The sequence below is a fragment of the Caretta caretta genome, chromosome 2 (genome assembly GCF_965140235.1).
Source record: "Caretta caretta isolate rCarCar2 chromosome 2, rCarCar1.hap1, whole genome shotgun sequence".
NCBI classification, from domain to species: Eukaryota; Metazoa; Chordata; order Testudines; family Cheloniidae; genus Caretta; species Caretta caretta.
Genome location: NC_134207.1, coordinates 85,710,648 through 85,731,766, shown reverse-complemented (window position 1 = coordinate 85,731,766; position 21,119 = coordinate 85,710,648). Strand labels below are relative to the sequence as shown.

The window sequence follows — 21,119 nt, the reverse complement described above, 5'->3', positions numbered from 1 at the left end:
GTGTGGTATGAATTTCAAGCATGTGAGATTAATAAATATTTTGGTTTAATTTTTTCTTTACACTAGGAATGAAACAAATCCCCATGTCTAGGTCATGATCACGTTGCGTAGACATCTTTAAAATCACAAGTCCCCACTGTGATTTTTGAGACATTATCCTTCTGTTGCAGCTTTGCGGGGGGTTCTATGAATTACCATGAGTGAGAGGGAGTGTTAGTTTAGCCTGGCCACTGCTATCTTTTCCACTATACTGTCTAACCCTAGTCTAGCTGAACTAGACAACATGCTAGTAAAAAAACCCAACAACGCCACAGCAGCCAGTCTACATCAGTGGCCATACTTGTGAAGCTTACACACAGGCTAGAATCAGGTGGGGGAATATGTCAAAAACCCTCAAAGTCAAGACCTTTAATTACAGCATTTTCCACCATAGTAAGTTCACAACATTCTAGCATCAGAGGGGTAGCCGTGTTAGTCTTTAAAGTGCCACCGGATTCCTCATTGTTTTTGTGAATACAGACTAACAGATTTGTTTGAGCATAAGCTTTCATGGGTAAAAAAAAACCAAAAAACCCCACTTCTTCAGATGCACCTGCATTTTACCCACAAAAGCTTATGCCCAAATAAATCTGTTAGTTAACATTCTAGCACTATGCCTTTTTTGGCAAACGTGGGACAGCAGTTGCACTATAAACTGGTCAACTTTCAAACCAGTAGAAAGCTTATGAGATGCTTCCTATATGAAACATCAACAGAACCAACAACTATAAAACAAGTAGAAATTTCTTAAGACTACTCACTGTAGGCAGCTTCTCTATTACTCTGTCTCAATATACTAATGTATCAAATGCAAAAGAAACCAAGAAAACACATCCTAGGATGAATGCTTTATAGGATTCAGCCCCTTTAAATTTACTGTTTTTGCTAATACCAAGCTCAAAATATATTAATTTTCATTATAAAATTCTTATTTTCACTGAGCTTTGGAACCTAAGACAGTTCAGTTAGAATGCCATAAACTTACCTCTAAACAAAACTAGTTATATTTCCATCTTATGGATCTTTTCCCAAAATTTGGTTCACCACAGCAACCTTTCTAGAACCAGCAAAACAGTCTCAGTCAATGTCAACTGGTCAGTTCTGTAACCTCACTTCCAGAGGTATAACCAATAACTGTAAAACAAGTGGAAATTTGGTAAATAAAGCAGGGCGTCCATTCTCATAGGTATCCTAGAGTGTAAAATTGAACCTTAAGAAATCTGGAAGAGATAGGTGGAGATATTTTGTTGAATCTGCTATTACTGTTATGCATATTACAACAAAAGGGCATACAATCTAAATAAGACTTGTGTACATATTGCAAAATTCATACCTGGACCTTCCCTCAAAAGTTGAGGAGTGTTCAGTTCAGTAGTTTGGTCCAGCCAGAAAGGGCAGCACTTTCCATCCTAGATTCAGATACTGGATTTCCCCCACTCACCAATCCCCCACATTTGGAGGGATCCAGTTGCAAGGTTTCACATAAGGTTCCTAATTTTAAGGCACAAAGCTCATGAGCAAAAGTTATATTATAGTAGCTTCCAAGCAAACATATTAAAGAGCACTTTGTTTGTCCTAACATAGCAACATTGGAATGCTACAATCCAACCTTCTACACAAAGGCCAGGCTGTACCAACAAACTGCAGCCAACAAGCAGCTAAATCCGAAGGCAACAGTCTAATACACAAGTTGTGGCCTCTAAGTGTGCAGAATAATGGATAAAATGATTATATATACCCTACACTGTGGCACAAGAACAAACATACATTAGCGTCATGGTAGACCAATTATTTCATTAAGTTGCTTTGGATAAAGAATTGTTATAAATACCCCACTCCCCACTTTTTATATATATATTTTTTTAAATAAAGGAAAGTATTAAAGAATCAAGTTTACTGGAACTGTGTACTGAAATTCTAGGAACTTTTAACAGAATCTTTGTGGGTAGAAAATTTACCCCTCAAACTGTTAGAATATACAGAAGGCCTAGGATCAAATACAAAGCTATGAATAAATCCAACCCCATGTCATATTTTTTCCATAATTGTACCTTTTATTTTTTTTTTTTTAAGTTTCCTACCCTGCAAGTGGGCAGAAGCTCTCTTTTCAAAATAAACAACTTTCATTCTGAAAGCAAAATGTATATGTTCCCAGTTACCCCAAAGAGGCAGAAATAACATTGTAAAAACAGAGAGAGAGAAACATTAGATTAAGTTCACACTTTCTGTCCAGCCCCAAAGCCAAAACACTTAATTCTGAGAGAGGATGGCAAGAGGAGAGGAAAAGGAGAAAACATTTTTCATCAACTAAAAAGAAACCTAGTACCACCACAGGTCTGAGATTTGCCAGAAGGCTCACTCCTGCAGATGTTGTAAGGAGCATGAAACCGATGTTCTGGTCATGTCTAGCCAAAATCTTCCATTTACAGAATATTTTCCCTTTGGAAAAGCCTAACATATTCCACAAAAAACTAAGTTACCAGAATATTAAATGCTGTACAGTTAACACTGGGCACAACTCCAGGATTTTTTCATAACACCAAGCAAATGACTTCTAAGACTAGAACCATTCCTTTGCTCTGTACCAGAGTTTTAAATAAAGGCGGTTCCTCACCATGTTACACAAAATGTAATGTCACTGCCCAACTTAAGTGCAAGAACGGTAACTTTAAATGAAGACTTGTAGGTTACCGTTGTACAAGTTGTAAACCCACTGCTTAGCATTTTAATTCTGAACTAAAATGTCAAAAGTTGATATAACCATCAAATTGGGAAAAGGCTTCCACCTATTGTTAGAAAGGCCTCTTTACAAGAACAGGTTTAATGAGGTATTTTATTTATATAACAATCTTTATTTCAAAATGATATTTATTATAAAAATGTAAAAATCCAGAAATAGGTCTTTTTCCCTTGGCCTTCACATTCACTGATTTTTATCCCCAAATACTTTTAACTACAATAAAATCTGCCACTTCCAGTTTGATTACAGAGGTGCAAGTGTGCCATAATGGCCGGAAATTCATAAATTCATGGAGAAAGGCAAAAGCTGTGAAGCTAAACTGCATGCAACAGGTTCTACCAGCAACCCCCCCCCCAAAAAAAACAAACAAAAACCAAAACAAACCAAAACAAAAAACAAAAAAAAACAACCCTGAGAAATAAACATGAGTGAAAACAAGAAGTTATCTGCAGGTGTCTGCAGTTTTGTTCAATCATCTTTGTCTTTTGCGCCATGTTTAAGGATGCGTGTAAATTCCATGTAATTGAAATTGCCCTTTTTGTCAATTGGTGCCTCTCTGTATAGCTCATCTACTTCTTCATCTGTAAACCGGTCTCCCATTGTTGTCAGCAACTCTCTCAGGTAATCTTCTTGAATGACCCCTAGAATGCAATATACACGAGGAATCAGGATAGAGAAAATTTTTTACTTCTTCATATGCAAAGATGTGTCAACAGTAGGAAAAACAGTCACGCCAACAGCAATAGATACGTATCTGCCTATTACAGCATACAATAAATGAGTGTACTTGCACCAAGAGACCAGAATGGCTCTTCATGACATTATTAAAACTTCCATAAACTAATCTTCTCAAATTCCAGAGAGGCAGTTGTTCTGATACAATTTACAAGGATTCATGAAAAGAGGGACTGTTTTACAGAGATATAGTACACAGAAGTACAGGCACTTGAAAGAGATTTTAAAATGGAAGAACAAAGACGTTGCTAACTGAGGCAGAAATAAATAAGGACACTGCTGCTCTATTGTGCAATTTGCATTTTTTTAAGGGATTGTATTCTTCTTAACTTTACCTTACAGTGGATGCACAAATACACCTAGTAGTTTCCTCTGCTGACTAAATAGCAGCCATTTGCCTTTTTCATTGCTGTCAAGTTCTGTTGCTAGAGGGAGTTTCATTTGGATACTGAAAATACGTGGCACATGTCCAGGAGGAGGCTTATAACTGAGGAGACCTGCAGATAGCCTGAGTAAATTAAATCAGGAGGCAGGAAAGCTTGCTATGAGGAGTTGGAGGAAGGTGGGACAACTGAAGCTACTTATTTTATGATAAACAGAGATTAGCAGAAGAACACAAGGAAGTTATTAACACAGGGATAAAATAAGAAGTTAAGATGACTTGGATACTGAAAAGCAAGTTAACTTAACATCAATAGATATTACTAGAGCCATTGGTTGACAAATAATCCCAGAGAAATTTAGAAAGTACAAAGAAGTGGAGTGTGGGGAAAAAATGGCAGCAGCAGCTGAGTTCAAAGGATGGGCCACATCCTGATGTCAAGATAAGTAACCTACATTGCCGCAAATGCACAGTAGTTGCCCTGTTAAAGGAAAAAGTATAAGTGATTGAGCTCTAGCTGGAGACAAACCACTCAAACAAACTAGCTGACAGACTGCTACAAGAAGGACTATTAGACTATGCAAGACAGGTGTACACCACAAATGGACACCACAACGATTAAGGACCAGCATGTCAAAAAACAGGTTCTGCAGAAACTGATGCTTTAGAAAGGGACTAGATAACCTCAGTGAGCGGAGATCATCAGAGAAGACCGGAGGACAGAAAGCCAGACAAGCAGAGTGGACCAAAAGACAGACAACCAGTGAGTGATGGACAAGCCTTTGTATGGTGTCTCAATGTTAAAGAGGTTAAACCAATATTCTACATTAAGAACAGTAGGAGAGAACCTTTCAATTATCCACATCCATATTAACAGGGCCAGAGGCTCTCAGGATGGGATCATAGCACTTCACAGACCTGGATCAACAACTGAAGGAGATGACTACACAGATTAGCATCCCAGAACTGGTAGAATATTTAGAGATAAATGAGTGACAGGAGATGGTGTAGGGATTATTTGTCACAAGAGTGCAGGACTTTTTGGTGGTGAAATTCATCTACATGGATCTGAATTCCTCCATCTGAATAGTTCTGTACTGGATTAAAACCCTGAACAGCGCTACCAAACTAGGAAAAGTTTGCGAAGGTAACAGGACTCAAATAGATACTGACTATATACCATAAAGTAGCCTCACTAAGGCAGATGGAATAAAAGAATCAAAACAACTAATTTAGAATGGATCTTGGGGCATACTGTCAGAGACAAAGCAGATATTGGGGAGAACTAAGAGTAGAGGAACAAACTTTACCCATACAACTAGATTGGTTCCCGGTGCTATTCGGACAGATATGGAGAAGTAGTATATACAACTACAATATAGAAGGATATGACATGTTTTTCAGATGGAGACAGAAAAACAAATGGGGAAGAAGATGTGCTATATCAAGTCAGCCTGGGTCACAACTGCATTACTCTAGTTTCACACCACTAAAAACTCCATTCCTTTGTATACTTTCTTGGCATTATTCACCACATGGAGTTACACTGACATAGAACTGAGGTAACAGTAGTTAGTTGACCCAGAACACATACATATGCATGCGGATGGAGACAACTGATAAATGCTGAAAATGGTTCAAGAGAACTATAAGTTTCTTAATAACACATTGTTCAAAGTACAGATCTCAGGAAAAAACAAGTCAAAGGCAACAACACAGTGGTCAAAAATGTATGAAGGAATATTAAAGAACATTTATATATCTTAGTCAATGAAGAAAAATAGGCACAACTTTCAGCAGAAAGGTGTGTTAAATATCAAGAAAAATGAAGTATACAATTAGGCAACGGAGCAAAATGCTAAAGGAGACTGTGGAATCAATTCAAGGTGAGACTAAAACTGATCTATGAGCTGTAGCTCACGAAAGCTTATGCTCAAATAAAGTGGTTAGTCTCCAAGATGCCACTAGTACTCCTTTTCTTTTTGCGAATACAGATTAACATGGCTGCTACTCTGAAACCTTTACAGATAATGATTGTTACTAGCTGGGAGGAGGACTGAACCAGAGGCACCTTTCAAGCCAATTGATAATAAAGATAGAAAGCATGACATTAACAATACTTCTAAGTAAACATTTTCTTTATGTCCTTAATGATATGCTCTCTTTTTTGACATACATACTAAACTGTAAACATAGTGAATCAGAAAGACCACCTGTGGAGAGAAAATAATTCATCTAGGAACAGACTTCCTCTTTTAGAAGAGGATTGAGATATTTCCCTAGGGAGGGAGGGAAGTCAATTAACATCTGAAAAGACCTTAGCAAAGAAGGGCTGTTTATCTAGGCTCCAGCAGGAAGGGGTTATCCCTTGAAAAGGCAAAAGGTGCTAAAAATACAGTTTCAAAATAGGTGTTTGAAATGGGACAATACACTTTGAAAGGCTCAGACTGCACATCCACAGATGAGATTAAAAATGCTACAGCAGACAATTGTGAGATAAGGTCATGTGTAATGACATCGGAGGTATGAAACTGATGTAAATTTCAAAACATGCTAATGAAGGCTTGACCCCAGTTTCCAAAGGGCTTATAGGACTATATTTGCTGAGTATAGTGAGTGCTGTTGAATTCACCCCTTTCTGCTGGATTGTGCTCCAGAATCTCAACTTTCATTAAAAAAAGTTTCTAGACTTGCAGTTTCAAAGATAACTTTGAAACATGAAGAGATTGCAAACCAATACAATGGCATCTGCCTGAGTCAGCAGAAATCTTGAAAAAGTAGCTGAGAGGCGTGACCACCTCATTTCTCTCAACCTGGGTCCCATGGATTTGTGATTCTGCAACAACAGAAATGTCCTTTTTCCAAGACACCAGAAAATTCAGTCGGGGTGATGTAGTCAGAGTGACAAACCAGGAAAAGTGACATTTTGTGTGGACTTAAAGAGGGGACAATATGGTTGGCACCAAGACTAGAGAAGAGATTACAGTAGTTAAGATGCAACAGGAGGGCCTGAACAAGAGCCTTGGATACTGTGTAGATGTATGGGTCTGGAGAGTGGGCCAAGTCAATTACCTTCAAACTAAAGACCTCCCATCTCAGTTACATTTTAAAAGCCACAGAAATTGACGTTTGCCCATCCAGCCTGCTACTTTGGTTGAATTCCTCCTCAGGCAGTTATATCTCATACTCCATTTTGGGGAGTTTGCATATTGCCTAGTTACATGTTCTTCCTTGAAGTCCCATTGTAGGAGACAAATACTGGTATGCAAATACTCATACAGAAACAGACAAGGGGACAATCTTCATCTTCACCCTAACTTTAATATATCAGTTTATCATCACTTGATAGGACATGAAAGTTAGGACACCTGTCCCTGTGTCATACCACATTTTATCAAGATACCAAAATGAGCCTGTTAGCCAAACAAATCCTCACCTATGTAACAAATTTAGATTATACTGTTAGGCTTGAACAGTGGAAAAACCAGAAATCCCAAGAGAGGTGTTTCATCCACTTACCTGTTGCCTCTTCGTCAAAACAAGCAAAAGCATTTCTGATTACATCTTCTGGATCTGTGCCATTTAGTTTTTCTCCAAACATTGTAAGGAACATAGTGAAGTTAATGGGGCCTGGAGCCTCATTCATCATGGCATCTAGGTATGCATCAGTGGGATCCTTACCTACAAGTAAATAAGTCACTTCTTAAAATTAAAGAGCACTGTATGCATTTAGAAGTTAGTCATCTTTCACAACACAGTTCTCACATATTGAAGTTTTAACAAATTCATACTACTAGACTTATTTGGGACAATGGTTTACAAGAAAGTAATAATTTTGTAACTGGAGAACATTACCAAGGGAAGCGAGCATATCATGCAAGTCTTCTTTGTCGATGAAGCCATCTCTGTTCTGATCAATCATGTTGAAGGCCTCTTTGAATTCTTGAATCTGTGACTGATCGAACATTGCAAACACATTGGAGGTTGCACGCTGAGGGCGCTTCTTGGCGGTCTTTGTCTTTGCCCTTTTGCTAGACATGTTGATTATTGGATTCTGGGGGGAGGGGGAAGTAAATACATTGACTAAAATACGAACTTAGAACTTACATAACAGCTGTAATGATGATTTACAGCTAAAGTTTATAGCTAGCTGATTAAAAAAAAATGTTTACCATTCCCCTACTCCTCATCACCAGAACCCTTTTTCTTCATCAGGAATGAAGGGAGAGAAAGAAGAAAAAAATACAAGAAAACAGAACAGCCAGACTTCGAACCAAAAAAAAAAGTCATTATAAGACTTCAGTTTGAAAATGAAAAAATATCAAGCTTGCTTTATGAGAGCAGTCAACATTTTGGGTTTTTTTTGGTTTAAGTTGTACAGTCTGGAAATGATGTGCTAAGTAGTTTAAGCAGTTCCCCAATGCCGTATAATCATTCACAAGTCACTATCACCTCAATATGTTTACAACACAAACCCAACCATAACTCTGTTCTCGTTTTATTCTGAAATAAAAATATGCTGTAGAATGTATCCTATCCAAGATTATTAAATGTACAATGACAATACTGAAGGAATATATTTCCAAGGTGCATCAGTTATAATGGAGCTCAATGGCTTCTAATATGATGGCAGGTTGGTGGAATAGAATAATATTTTTACAAATTGAATAATTGGTTTGATGTTAGAAAACAACCCTGTTTTAGAGTAAGTAGAGTTTGTAAACTCTGAAAACGTTAAGGTTAAAGTTGGATGAGCATGGTAAATAAAGGTGGAGTGAGATCAGAGGTGAAAGTAAGCCCCTACGCCCCTGTACGGCTTACCGGCAAGCAGCAGAGGCGAGTTATATGGGCTCATGGCTCCATCAATATTGAGGGCCCAGAGGCCCGGCTCCACCAATGTTCAGGGCCGGGTCTCCCCGTCTGGTCCCACCTGCTGCCCCCTCACATCTCCCCCGAGTGTCCCCTGGCTCCCCCTTGCTGCCACCGCGTGCCTCCCTGGGTGCCGGAGCAGAGCATGCCTGTCTCTCTCCTGCAGCACCATGCTGCCTCTCTGCATACACTGCTGCCGCAGGGTCCTAGTGCTCCACATCCACTAGTGGCATGGCAGGCTGCCCTCCCCCCTCAGACCCTTTCATTTTCCGGTGGGACCCTCCTCTAGTACAGCCGCCCCCACTGCCCGCAGTCACTGCGCCTGCCCCATGATGGCCAAGGGCCAGCCCCATCCCCCACTCCCAGTGAGGCTACAGTGAGGGGCAGCAGTAGGGGACGAGGTGCACATGTGATGGCAGGCCCCCACCCCCAGCACTCACCACAGGGGAGGCGAGGGAGATTCCTGGACCTGAGAGGGGCCCTAGGAGCACCTGCAGTGACAGTGGTGAGGATGAGTGTGCTGCCGGAGGGGGGGCCCCTACCCCAGAGCTCGCTGCTGCCAGTGGGAAGAGGGCTTGGGGGAGTCCTCCTCTCTGGCTCCAGTCCCAGGGCAGTCTACCTACACCCCAAGCTCATCCCCAGCCCTGCCCCACCCCAGAGCCCATACCCCCAGCCAGAGCCCTCATCCCCCCACACCCCAACCCTCTGCCCTAGCCCAATACCCCAAACCCCTCATCTGCAGCCCCAGCCAGAGCCCTCATCCCCCTGCACCCTAACTCTCTGCCTCAGCCCTGAGCCCCCTTCCACACCCCAAACCCCTCATCCCCAGCCACACCCCACAGCTCTCACCCCTGCACCCCCTCCCATCCCCAAACTCCCTCCCAGAGCCTGCACCCCTCCTGCACCCCAATCCCCTGCCCCAGCCCAGGGCCTTCACCCCAGATCTCCTCCCCAACCCAAACTCCCTCCCAGAGCCTTGGGCAGGTAGGGGGTAGAGTTTGGGGGGGGGGGGGGGGAGGCAGAGTTTGGGCAGAGGCAGGTTCTGGGCACCACCAAAATTTCTACAAACCTGCCACCCCTGCCGGCAAGAGCCAGTGCGCCATACCAGGGCAGACTGGCTTCCCCAGGCAGCAATTTAAAGGGCTTGGGGCTCCCAGCAGCGGCAGGAGGCCCAGGCCCTTTAAACTGCTGCCAGAGCCCTGCTGCCGGAGCCCTGGGGTAGCAGCAGCGGGGCCTGGGTGGCGATTTAAAGGGCCCAGGGCTCCTGCCGCCGCTACCACCCTGGGCCCTTTAAATCGCCGCTGTAGCCCCGCTGCTGCTACCCCAGAGCTCCGGGGGTGATTTAAAGAGCCTGGGGCAGTAGAGGCAGCGATAGCCCCAGGGCCTTTAAATAGCCCTCGGAGCCTCCCGGAGTCCTGGGGTAGGGGCGGCGAGGCTCCGGCAGCCTCTACCACACCGGGCCCTTTAAATAGCTGCCGGAGCCCCGCCGCTGCTACCCCAGGGCTCCAGCAACAGGGCTCCGGGGACGATTTAAAGGGCCCTTGAGGGCAGCGGCAGCCTGAGCCCCGGGCCCTGCTGCTGGACCCCCGGGGCTCCATTGGCAATTTAAAGGATCCAAGGCTCTGCTGTGGTAGTGGCAGCTAGAGCTCCGGGCCCCTTAAATCACCCCCGAGCCTCAGGACTCCCAGCCACCTCTGCAGCTGGGAGCTCAGGGGGTGATTTAAAGGGCCCCAGGCTCCCAGCTGCTGCTACCACAGCCTTAGCCCCTGATTTAAAGGGCCTGGGGATTTAAAGGCCCCCGCCCCCTCCTCAGGAATCCGAGTACCAGCAAGTCCTTTAAATTACTTTCACCCCTGGATGAGATTAAGGATAAATAAGGAATTGGCTGGATACAATAACTGACAGGTTCCAGATCTAACATTTGGAAGTTTTTTTGAAGTTGCAGTATTATTAAAAAGCACATTTTTGGGAGGGAGGGGTAAGTGTAAACTGAATTCCACTGAAACAGTGTCAAGCTATTTTCGTTTAGAATTCTCTCTTCCATGCATGGCCTTAAGTAAGATGCGTTCCAAAGTTTAACTGGGGTGCTATATGGATCTGCAGAAAGGAAGCTCTGCTCCTATAGACCTTGAGGCCCATCAAAGTGAGGGCTTGTCTACAGTGGCTCTTTACTGCACTGCAACTTTCTCGCTCAGGAGTGTGAAAAAACACCCCCCTGAGCGCAGCAAGTTTCAACACTGTAAAGCACCAGTGTAAACATTGCACCAGCTGTTTGACAATTTCCCATTGTCTAATTAGGGGTTATATCTAAAATGAAAGATAGCACAAAAAGGCACAAGAGGAAGCAGTTAAAAATAGTAAATATCTGCGTGCACACCCATTTCTTCTTCCCCATCATGTAACGTTGGCTTGGATTTTCACATGGCTCTATAAAACCCAGTGGCTCTCAAGATAGCTAGGTCCACGTGCTTGCACAGTCTGAATGAGGAGTGGGTCTCTGGTCTGCATTTTACTCACTATCTGAGACTAGGTGGAGCAAATAGAGCACTGATCAGTAGTCTGCCTCTTAAAACGCTCAGCAACTGAACTCCACAGTTCCACAGCAAATAGTAATTTGTGGTGCTATATGAATACATTACTCAAGTTTAAAGCCAGTCAGATCCTAAAAAAACAACACTCAGTTCGGTCGCTGTATTTACATCAATAAAGTGGCACACTAAACCCTATAATAAAAAGCACAGTTCCATTTCAGAAGCAGGTCAAAGTATGCCAATGTCCCACTAATGCCAAAGAACATAAGAGCCATGTAAGTGCCCCATATTCTGTCCCTTACCTTTGAATAATCTCACCCTGTGGTACAACTTCCTAATGCTTGAATTAACTTCTTCTGGAATCAGTGCTTCAGTTCAATGACTAGACCAGGGGTCGGCAACCTTTGAGAAGTGGTGTGCCAAGTCTTCATTAATTTAAGGTTTTGCGTGCCAGTAATAAATTTTACATTTACAGGGGGCCCCCCAACAGAACCCCAGATGGGCAGTGAGCTGAGTGGTGCCAGCAGCCGGAACCCAGGCTGGCAGGGGCCGGCGGCCAGAACCCCAGACCGGCAGTAGATGGAACCGCAGACCAGCAGCAGGCTGAGCGGCTCAGCCCGCTGCTGGCCCGGGGCTCTGTCTGCCGGCCCCTGCCAGGCGGGGTCCCGGTCGCTGGCCCGCTCAGCCCGCAGCCAACGCAGGGTTCCGTCCATCCAGGCCAGCAGCGGGCTGAGCGGGGCTGACTGCTGGGACCCTGGCTGGCAGCAGAGTGCCACTAAAAGTCAGCCTGTGCCACAGGTTGCCGACCCCTGGACTAGACCCACCACTTTGAATGGGATACTTGTTTTTCCTTTCCTTGTCTTACCTCTTCTATTTTCCGCTCTCTTTTATTCCATTATTTCCCTTCCATCACTGCTCTCTCACTCTTGTCACACCACATTCCCCTACAGCTGCACTGCAGTGTGACGAGCGTAGCAAACTCCTGGGTAGGTAGACACAGTTTATGCAGCCTATTCGGATCCTTCCGGATTGAAAAATGCTACATAACCGAGGCGCAGTGCGAGCGGTTGCACAGCTCAGCATCGCACCAGCGGGGATGGGGATGGGGATTGGGGGGGGGGGGGGGGAGGCTTCCCTGCCATGACTTTCTGCAGCCGTTTCCTGCCAGTCCCTTTCCAGGCCGGAGCTCCCGGGCGCTGACCCGTCTCTCAGACGCTGAGGGGGCTGGCAAGCAATTTCCCTCCGCCCCCTCCCAGCGGTGCCGCAGCTGAAGGGGCAACTGCGCCAGGATGGAAGCGGCCCCCGCTGCGGGCTGTCCGGGCCCCCAGGGGGTGGGCGGCCAGGGCGGGTCGGCCCGAGACGTTTGCGCAGGGCCCCGGGTAACGCCCGCCCCGCGGTTCCCAGCGACAGTCGGGGCAGCAGCGCGTGCCAGCGCCTGGTCCCCGGAAGGAGGGACCCGTGGGCCTCCCCTGGGCGAGGCGGGGCCCGGCCCGGCCCGGGGGTGCGGCGCGGAGACCGGCCCTGAGCTGCTCTCCGCTCCCGGGCGGGGCCCGCCAGAGCCTTGGGGCAGGGACCCCTCGCCCCGCCCGGGCCCTGCGCTGTCACCGGGGCTGCGCGACGCGGCCTCACCTGGCGGCTGCCGTAGAGACTCAGGTCCAATCGGAACTGGCAGAAACTAGGGGCGCTTCTAACTGCCCCAACACTTCCGGAGAGCACGGTCCCGGAGCGAACCACCGCCCGGCCAGTGGGGGGCGACGAGGGACACAGGGGCTAAACCATCAACGAGGAGAGGGCGTCAGAAGGGCCCGGGACGCAACCGCGCCGCACACTGTAGAGAGGGGAGCGCGGCTGCTCTGCAGTGACTCTGCTGTTCACGACCCCCGCCCGGCAGAGATGGTTCGAACCTTAACTCCTCCCCCCCCGCTTATGTGATGGTGCAGTCCTGTGCGCTCACTGCGTTCCACGGGGCGGGGCTAGCGAGGACTCGTGCACAGGTAACCCCGCCCTATAGCGCGCTTGCGCACAACCCCATATAGTCCGCGCAGGAAGGGGGCGGAGCTGTGCTGCCCTGCCGGGCGCGGTAGCGGCCGCACGGGGGCGATGGAGGGTTCCCCGCTTGCTCTGGCGCCCCCTGCAGTTGCAGGGCGGGTGTTGTTGCCAACCTCACCTGTTTAAAACAGAATCATAGAAATGTAAGCCTAGAAGGGGGCTCCATAAATCATTGAGTCCGCCTCCTGCACTGGGGCAGGTTTAAGTATTAAGATTACCAGTGAGAGGCGTTTGTCTAACCTGTTCTTAAAACCCTCCCCTGACAGAGATTCCACAACCTCCCTAGGCAATTTGTTCCAGTTAGGAAGTTTTTCCTAATGTCTAACCTAAATCTCCCTTGCTGCAATTTAAGCCCATAAATTCTTGTCCTGTTCTCAGTGGTTAAGGAGAACAATTTATCACACTCCTCCTTATGGCAACCTTTTACATGCATGACGGCGATGTCTTGTCATGAGTCAGCCCTCCCTGCCAAATCAGGAGACTGGCTTAAAACCATGAGAGTTGGGTTTTTTTTTTAATAAAGGGAATGGTGGGGGTCTCTTGTTTGCCCATTTGGAGCCCATGAAGGTCACATTTTCAAGTTCAGCTCTGTAACTGCGAGGGGCAGCAGCTGACTCTGTAAGGAAAGTAGTGGAGCCGTTTGGCTACCCAGGCGCTCCCAGGAGCTGCACTCTCAGGAACACACCCACCACAGTTGGCCGCGCAAGGAATGGGTTGGCTCCCACATGGGGTAGTTTCCTACCCTGTAGCTGCCCCACTCCCCCCGGGGGCCCTGGTGGGTGAGGTGACACCAGGGCACACCCTGAACACAGCCAGGCCTCACAGGCTGTACTGGGGGCTGTCCACAGAACCCTGGGGTGCTGCATGCCCCAGCTGCCCTGCTGCTAGGGGCTTGCACCAGCGTCCTTCCTAGGGTTGCCAACTTTCTATTTGCAGAAAACTGAACACCCTGACACGGCCCCACCCCTTCCCTGAGGCCCCACCCCCCCTCACTTCATTTCTCCACCCTCCATTGCTTGCTCTCCCCCACCCTTGCTCAGTCATTCATTTTCATCGGGTTGGGGTGTGAGAGGGGGTGAGGGCTCTGGAGTGGGGCTGGAGATTGTGAAAGTAGAATGAATTATATTGAAATTATAATTCATTAAAGAAATGCTGCTTGAAGGGTTTGTTGAAATATAGTTGTCAGGAAGAGAAACATTAAGGAGTGTGAGACAATGGGTCCTCAAACTAATTAACTTAGAGCTCCTACTGAGCTAGGAGATTGGTAAATGTTAGTATGCAAATAAGATATGTATGTATATTTGTCAGTTTCTGCTTTCTTTTGTCTCTTATGTTAAATTGGCTTTGGCTTAGCTGTATAAATAGGTTATCTTGGGCCTCAGAGAGGGGCTCACATCTGGGTGCATTAGCAAGGCGCTTTGCTAATAAACAGAGTGGTCTGACAAATTATGTGAGTCCTGAATCTGACTTTGACAATTTGGAGGTTCCACCGAGATGACAACCGTCTTCACTGGGGCCGTGTGACTCCTGACTGTTCTTAGGATGGCCGTGGCAAGCCGGCACCTGGGCATTTGGCCCGAGCGGTCCTCCACCAGAATGGAAGGGTGCATGACCACTGTGAAGTCTACACCATTGAACCTGTTGGTTCCCACTCTGTTCTGGTAGGGATCCCAGGATCTGACATCAGGAATCTGGTCAGGTAATTATTTCTATGTTTTGTCCAGACTGAGGACTGTCTTGTCTCTGTGTCTATCCATCCTCCCTGTGGTGTGTTTGAGTCTGGGCGCCGTCTCCGTCTGGGGATCGGCTGACCAAAGGGTTCCTGTCCCCACGGTCTGAATGAGTGAAATCTGCACAATCGCACCTGCACCGCGCCTTGGGTAAAACCCTTGGTGTGAAAGCAAGGGCGATTGAGGCAGTAGCCTGTGGGCTCCTTTTGTGTGTTGCACCGGGCATCGCTCTGATGAACGCGACTTTCCTTCTTGTGTGATTGGTGTGTAAAGTCCTCCTGTATGGGTAACCAGATGTCTAAGTCGGGACAGTTCCCTAAAGGAACGCCGGCTCAGTTTATGTATTTTAGGAAGAGTCCGGACTCCTGTAAATTTCTGGAAAAATGGTCTAGGCTAAGGGGGTCAGGTAGAGTGACTACTACCAGCTCTACGCTTCTGTCCCCAGAAGCCTTTACAGCTATTCTGAGGGAAAATGGGCCCTTTTCCCACAGAAATGATCTATAAGGGACTGCTGCAGGTAGCAGGCAGAGAGAGAATCTGATAAAAATTGTTTGACTATTGGGTAATTTAATCAAAATCACTAAAGAATGTAAGGGTGTTCTATTGGAACTTAACTGCCTCAAATGTATAAAGGGAATGTAAGATGTAAAAAAAAAAACAGAGCAGTGTGGAAAGGATGTTAGGGAAAGAAAAAGTGTATGTATCTGTCTGTGTGTGTGTAAATATGTAAAGTTCTAAGGACCAGTTGGTTTTGGTTTTGTTTTAAATAATGCCACTAAAAATCCATTTGACTCTTTAATTCAAAGTTGCAAAACTGACAGACCTTTTTGCTAGACACAGGTAATTAGTGTTGTTTGGCTTTGGGATTTGGCATTTAACCCTTAAAAGGTAACTCAATGCTTTACAAAATTTAAAATGTTTTTAAGTTGTGGCTGCAGCAGGGCAGTCAAAATCAGGAGAATAGAAAAAAAAATTCTGGATTCTTTTTGTTTGTTTGTTTGTTTGTTTTTTGTTTGTTTTTTGTAACAAAATAGCAGATGAGAGTTGTAGTAAAAAAAAAAATTAAAAAAAGACAATGCCCTTCTGAAGCAACAGCAGGGGTGAAGTGCACAAAACAAAAAGAAGCAATGTTAGAAACACTGAGTCTTAAAATGGCTCTGAGTAATCAGACTGTCACTTTGATAAAGCTACATGAAAACTCTGTAAGCAAAACAATAAATAGCTACACCTTATGTAAAAATGGATCTGGATAATGTTATAGAAGTTAAATTATGGAAGGAATGTGCATTTGCCCCAGAACATGTGCAGGGTATATTGTAGAAGGGGCAAAAGAAATGCAAACATACCATGCTACTTAATTAAAATGCTGTTAGGGCTCCAAAGGGAGCCACAATAGGTTGGGTTTTCTTTTTCAGATTGCTGTGTGTTTTGGAAGCAGAAGTTAAAAGTAATCAAAACTCTGGTGAAAGTTGATTGTGTCCCTTTTAAGATAGTCTCTGAGCTGCTGATGGCTTTAAATCCAAAAGCAGGAAGTATCTGTGAAAATGCAAATTACCTAAATGATAAAGGAAGGAAAGAACTAGCAGCACAAAGGAGCTGCAGATAAAGGACATACCTGGTCAGCAAATTTTCTAAATAAAAGGCATGGGATAACAAGATAATTTTAATAAATTTAATGATAAGTATCCCTGTAACAACGTATAGTGTGTATGATTTTTGGAAAAACCCTTTAAGGTCATATGGTAATGATGCTTCTCAGTTATTACCTGTAAATAAAACTTAAAGCTTAACACAGCAGGAAAAACATTATAAACTTGGTCTGCTATATAAGAAGGAGTACTTGTGGCACCTTAGAGACTAACCAATTTATTTGAGCATGAGCTTTCGTGAGCTACACAAGTGAGCTGTAGCTCACGAAAGCTCATGCTCAGATAAATTGGTTAGTCTCTAAGGTGCCACAAGTACTCCTTTTCTTTTTGCAAAGACAGACTAACACGGCTGTTACTCTGAAACCTGTATAAGAAGGAAAACTCAGGTATTTAATGACTAAACAGTGGGATAATTTCCCCATAACCCTTAAAAGATAAAAGCCATTGAAACCTGGCCTGCCTAAAGAACAAAAACAGGAAAATGTGGGGGCAATTTCTCTGTTTTTCCTGCAATTAGCAAGGAAATTTGTAAAAGAAAGTGGTATTATTATTAAGCAATAATCTGTCCCCACCAGGGGGGTGGAAATTGTTTCTTTTGTTTTTAGACTCTACAAGCAAGCTGGCGCCAGCGGAAGAATAACTCAGAATACCATGGATCTATGTTTTGTGTTGTTTGTCTGTGGTGTTTGTCTTGTTGCTAGCATTGCTGTGTTTTAATGAACAGAAAACCTCATGACATGGGTGGGGGATGGCTTCAAAAGGCTGACCTTGGGGGAACGGGGGGAAGATGTGTATGGGAATGCAAAAGGCTAACTCAGGAGAATCCCAAAATTCAGTGGCCACTGTTAGGATCTTGGGACAAAGACCGAGTAGACATCTTAAAAGACAAACTTGGCCAACCTACAACTAAATTGGCAAAAGGAGAGGTTGATTGTTTCATGCTGTGGTGGGAAGAGGCAAATCATATGTGGACAGAATCAAAACTTGCCTCTCTCAAAGACTCTGGCTTCTATCCCACCAGATGCAACTCATTTTACTGTTGTTGATTTGTGCTCCGCTTTCTTTACTCTCCAGGGTCACCCTGACTCCCAGTTCCTGTTTGCCTTTTCTTACAAGGGGCAACAGTACACATGGACCACACTGCCCCAGGGGTATACTGAAAGCCCATCATATTTTTCCCAAGCATTAGCCCAAGACCTTGCTGACCTTGTTTGCCTGTCCAGGTCCACACTAGTCCGATATGTAGATGATCTATGCCTCTGTTCCCCTTCATTATCTGCCTCTGAAACTGACTCTTTAGTGCTCCTTACTGCCCTAGCAAATAAGGGTCAGAAAGCTTCTCGCTCTAACCTACAACTCTGTCAAGCTTCTGTCACATACCTCGGCTTTCTCCTCTCCCAGGGTTCCTGTGCACTTTCTCTCTGTTGAAAGTCTCTCTTTAGTCTCTTTCTCTCTTTGGTCTCTGCTGTAACTAAGACAGGATGGTGGGCCCCCCATTTTAGCTCTTTTGCAGCCCGCCACTGTGCAGCCTGTACCATTTGCCAAAGCCATAATATTGGTAAACCTGTAAAAGTGGCCCACGGGTTCCGGGGCCTGCCTCAAGCACTGTTCTTGCATTGGCAACTTGATTTTGTACAAATGTCTAAGTGTCAACAATATGAATTTATATTGGTTATGGTATGTTTATTCTCTGGTTGGATTGAAGCCCTTCCTTGTCGCAAGGCTGACTCATTGTCTGTTGCCAAATGTCTGTTAAATCATATTATGCCTGCCAAGGGAATTCCTGCTGTTCTGTCTAGGGATCGGGGTACACATTTTACTGGACAACTTGTTCAACACCTGGACCGTATATTGCGTATCAAACACCTGTTGCACTGTCCCTACCACCCACAGAGTGCAGGTGCAGTTGAAAGACGAAATGGTGTACTTAAGAATAAGCTTGCTGAAATTTGTGACTCTACAGGATTAAGCTGGCCAGTAGCCTTACCATTAGCCCTTATGGACATGAGATCCACTCCATCCCAAAGGCATAAATTAAGTCCCTTTGAAATTGTTATGGGACGCCCTATGCGATCTATGACTACCATTACTCCCGTTCCAGATTTGAACTTGACTCACAGTGTGCTCCTTCAGTATTGCAAGGGACTAATGCAAGCTGTAAGTCACTTCCATTCACAGGTTCGAGTCGCCTGGCCCACGGAACCCACCTCCGATGCTTGCCACAACCTCGAGCCAGGTGATTGGGTCTATGTACGGCGCCATCATCGAAAGCACGCCTTGGAGCCTCGCTGGAAGGGTCCTCATCAGGTACTGCTTACTACACAGACAGCTGTTAAACTATCTGGCATTGCAGCGTGGATACATGCTTCACAGTATAAGAAGGCACCATCCCCAGAGAACCAATCATCACCTCAGGACAATGCAGAGTCAATTTTGACTCCAGAAGAAGACGTAGAGGAACAGTCTGCAAAACCTTACAATCTACGCTCTCATAAGGGTTACCAGAAGCAGACGACAAACAAACAAAACAAAAAAAAAGCAGTAGCGAGCCTAGCGCCTACTCCCTGGTGGGCGTAAAACCGTGACTGCGGTTCCCTCAGTTGAGATTGTCAGAACCAGAAGAGCCTTGCCTCCAACATGCGCCTCTGCCTGTTCCTTGGCTGCTGGTATCTTACAGTTTGGGGAGACCATGATGACAATTCTTTTATCCAGCAGCAGGTGCGGATAGCTCAGACCCTTAATATTTCAAATTGCTGGGTCTGCGCAGCCACATCTCAGCCCACTCTCAAACTGGTGTTCCTGTCCTGGCTATCCCACTCAAGTCCCCAGACCTCACTGGAGGGCCTCGTCCGTTTAACAAAATATGGAACAGCAGTGACACTTGGGAAGCGGTGGGAATAAATGCAACTAAATGGATAAGTGTGGTGGAGGGAAAAGGTCATTGGTGTTGGGTTTGTAATGGGACAGGGCTGGATCTGGGGAAAAGCCGTTGCCTTCAGCATATTGTGGCCAATGGTGTATGGGATTATTCAAACAAAACTAAAAAGTGGCGGGCCGGGTATGGAGATATGAATTTTTTTCTCAACCTGGGATCATGAACCTTCCCTTGAGAACGCCTCCGCAATTTCAGGCGAAAAAGAAGGGACTTAACAGATGCCTAACGGCACATAAATAACATAAGCCCCTTAACCTGGGAAGAGGCCATTGGCAGTTCCTTAATACCATTAGGGGGAGTAATACACCATACAAAAAGGCTCCTAAGGTTACAAGCAGTAGTTGAAATAATGGCAAATGAATCCGGAGAAAGTTTAAGAGCCCTATCCAAAGAAACAGGAGCAATCCAACAGATGGCCCTCCAAAACCATCAGGCATTAGATATAGTGCTGGCGGCAAAAGGAGGGACTTGTGCTCTCATTGGAAAAGACTGCTGTGTGTATATACCAGACAACACCAATGAGGTAACAGATCGTGCTAGCCTCTTAGAACAAATCGCATATCTTCCCCACGAAGAGCCAAGTTCTTTATGGAAGTGGCTAAGTAACCTTTTCAATTTCTCTGGCATAGGAAACTGGTTGTTTCAGGGAGCCCTAACTCTCCTGTTTGGAATCTTAATAATTTTTGTATGTTTTCAGTTACTTTCCTGTTGTATCCAAAATTGTGTCAGGCATGCTACACAGATAGCTGTCCCAAACCAGAGAGCTAATTTGATGATTTTAAATATCACTGATGAACAAAGAGATAAAGAACGCTTGATATGTGGAACCCAGTAATTGTTGGTCATTGCGTTGTGAAAGTAGAATGAATTATATTGAAATTATAATTCATTAAAGAAATGCTACTTGAAGGGTTTGTTGAAATATAGTTGTCAGGAAGAGAAACATTAAGGAGTGTGAGACAATGGGTCCTCAAACTTATTAACTCAGAGCTCCTACTGAGCTAGGAGATTGGTAAACGTTAGTATGCAAATAAGATATGTATGTATATTTGTCAGTTTCTGCTTTCTTTTGTCTCTTATGTTAAATTGGCTTTGGCTTAGCTGTATAAATAGGTTATCTTGGGCCTCAGAGAGGGGCTCACATCTGGGTGCATTAGCAAGGCGCTTTGCTAATAAACAGAGTGGTCTGACAAATTATGTGAGTCCTGAATCTGACTTTGACAAGATGAGGGGAGTTGAGGTGCAGGATGGGGCTCCAGGCTGAAGGTTGGGGCCAAGGAGATTGGAGTGTGGGAGGGAGCTCCAGACTGGGGCAGAGGGTTAGGGTATGGGAGTGGGTACAGGCTCCGGGCAGGGGGTGCGTGCTCCGGAGTGGGGCTAGAAATGATGGGTTCAGGATGCTAGAGGGGGCTCCGGGCTGGGGTATGGGAGGGGTGAGGGCTCCAGATGGGGCTGCAGGC

General features: G+C 45.3%; 1 protein-coding gene and 1 long non-coding RNA gene across 4 annotated transcripts; one reads left to right on the top strand and one right to left on the bottom strand.

Annotated features, from left to right (window-relative positions):
- Positions 1-2,072: 2,072 nt before the first annotated feature.
- Positions 2,073-13,062, bottom strand: LOC125632342 (myosin regulatory light chain 12B). 2 transcript variants are annotated; one of them, XM_048840376.2, is made up of 5 exons: positions 12,926-13,024; positions 12,162-12,278; positions 7,752-7,950; positions 7,416-7,577; positions 2,073-3,420 (listed from the first exon to the last, which is right to left on the bottom strand). In XM_048840376.2, exons 3-5 carry the CDS (start codon positions 7,933-7,935, stop codon positions 3,248-3,250), a joined length of 519 nt encoding a protein of 172 aa, XP_048696333.1. In that variant the 5' UTR covers positions 7,936-7,950; positions 12,162-12,278; positions 12,926-13,024; the 3' UTR covers positions 2,073-3,247. The 2 variants fall into 2 exon arrangements, with proteins under 2 accessions (XP_048696333.1, XP_048696332.1); XM_048840375.2 differs by lacking the exon at positions 12,162-12,278 and having other exon boundaries at positions 12,926-13,062.
- A 108-nt stretch (positions 13,063-13,170) lies between these two features.
- On the top strand, positions 13,171-20,854 carry LOC125632340 (uncharacterized). 2 transcript variants are annotated; one of them, XR_012667001.1, is made up of 3 exons: positions 13,171-13,290; positions 14,829-15,044; positions 17,799-20,854. It is a non-coding gene; the product is annotated as an uncharacterized LOC125632340 (long non-coding RNA). The 2 variants fall into 2 exon arrangements; XR_012667000.1 differs by having other exon boundaries at positions 17,300-20,854.
- Positions 20,855-21,119: the final 265 nt, after the last annotated feature.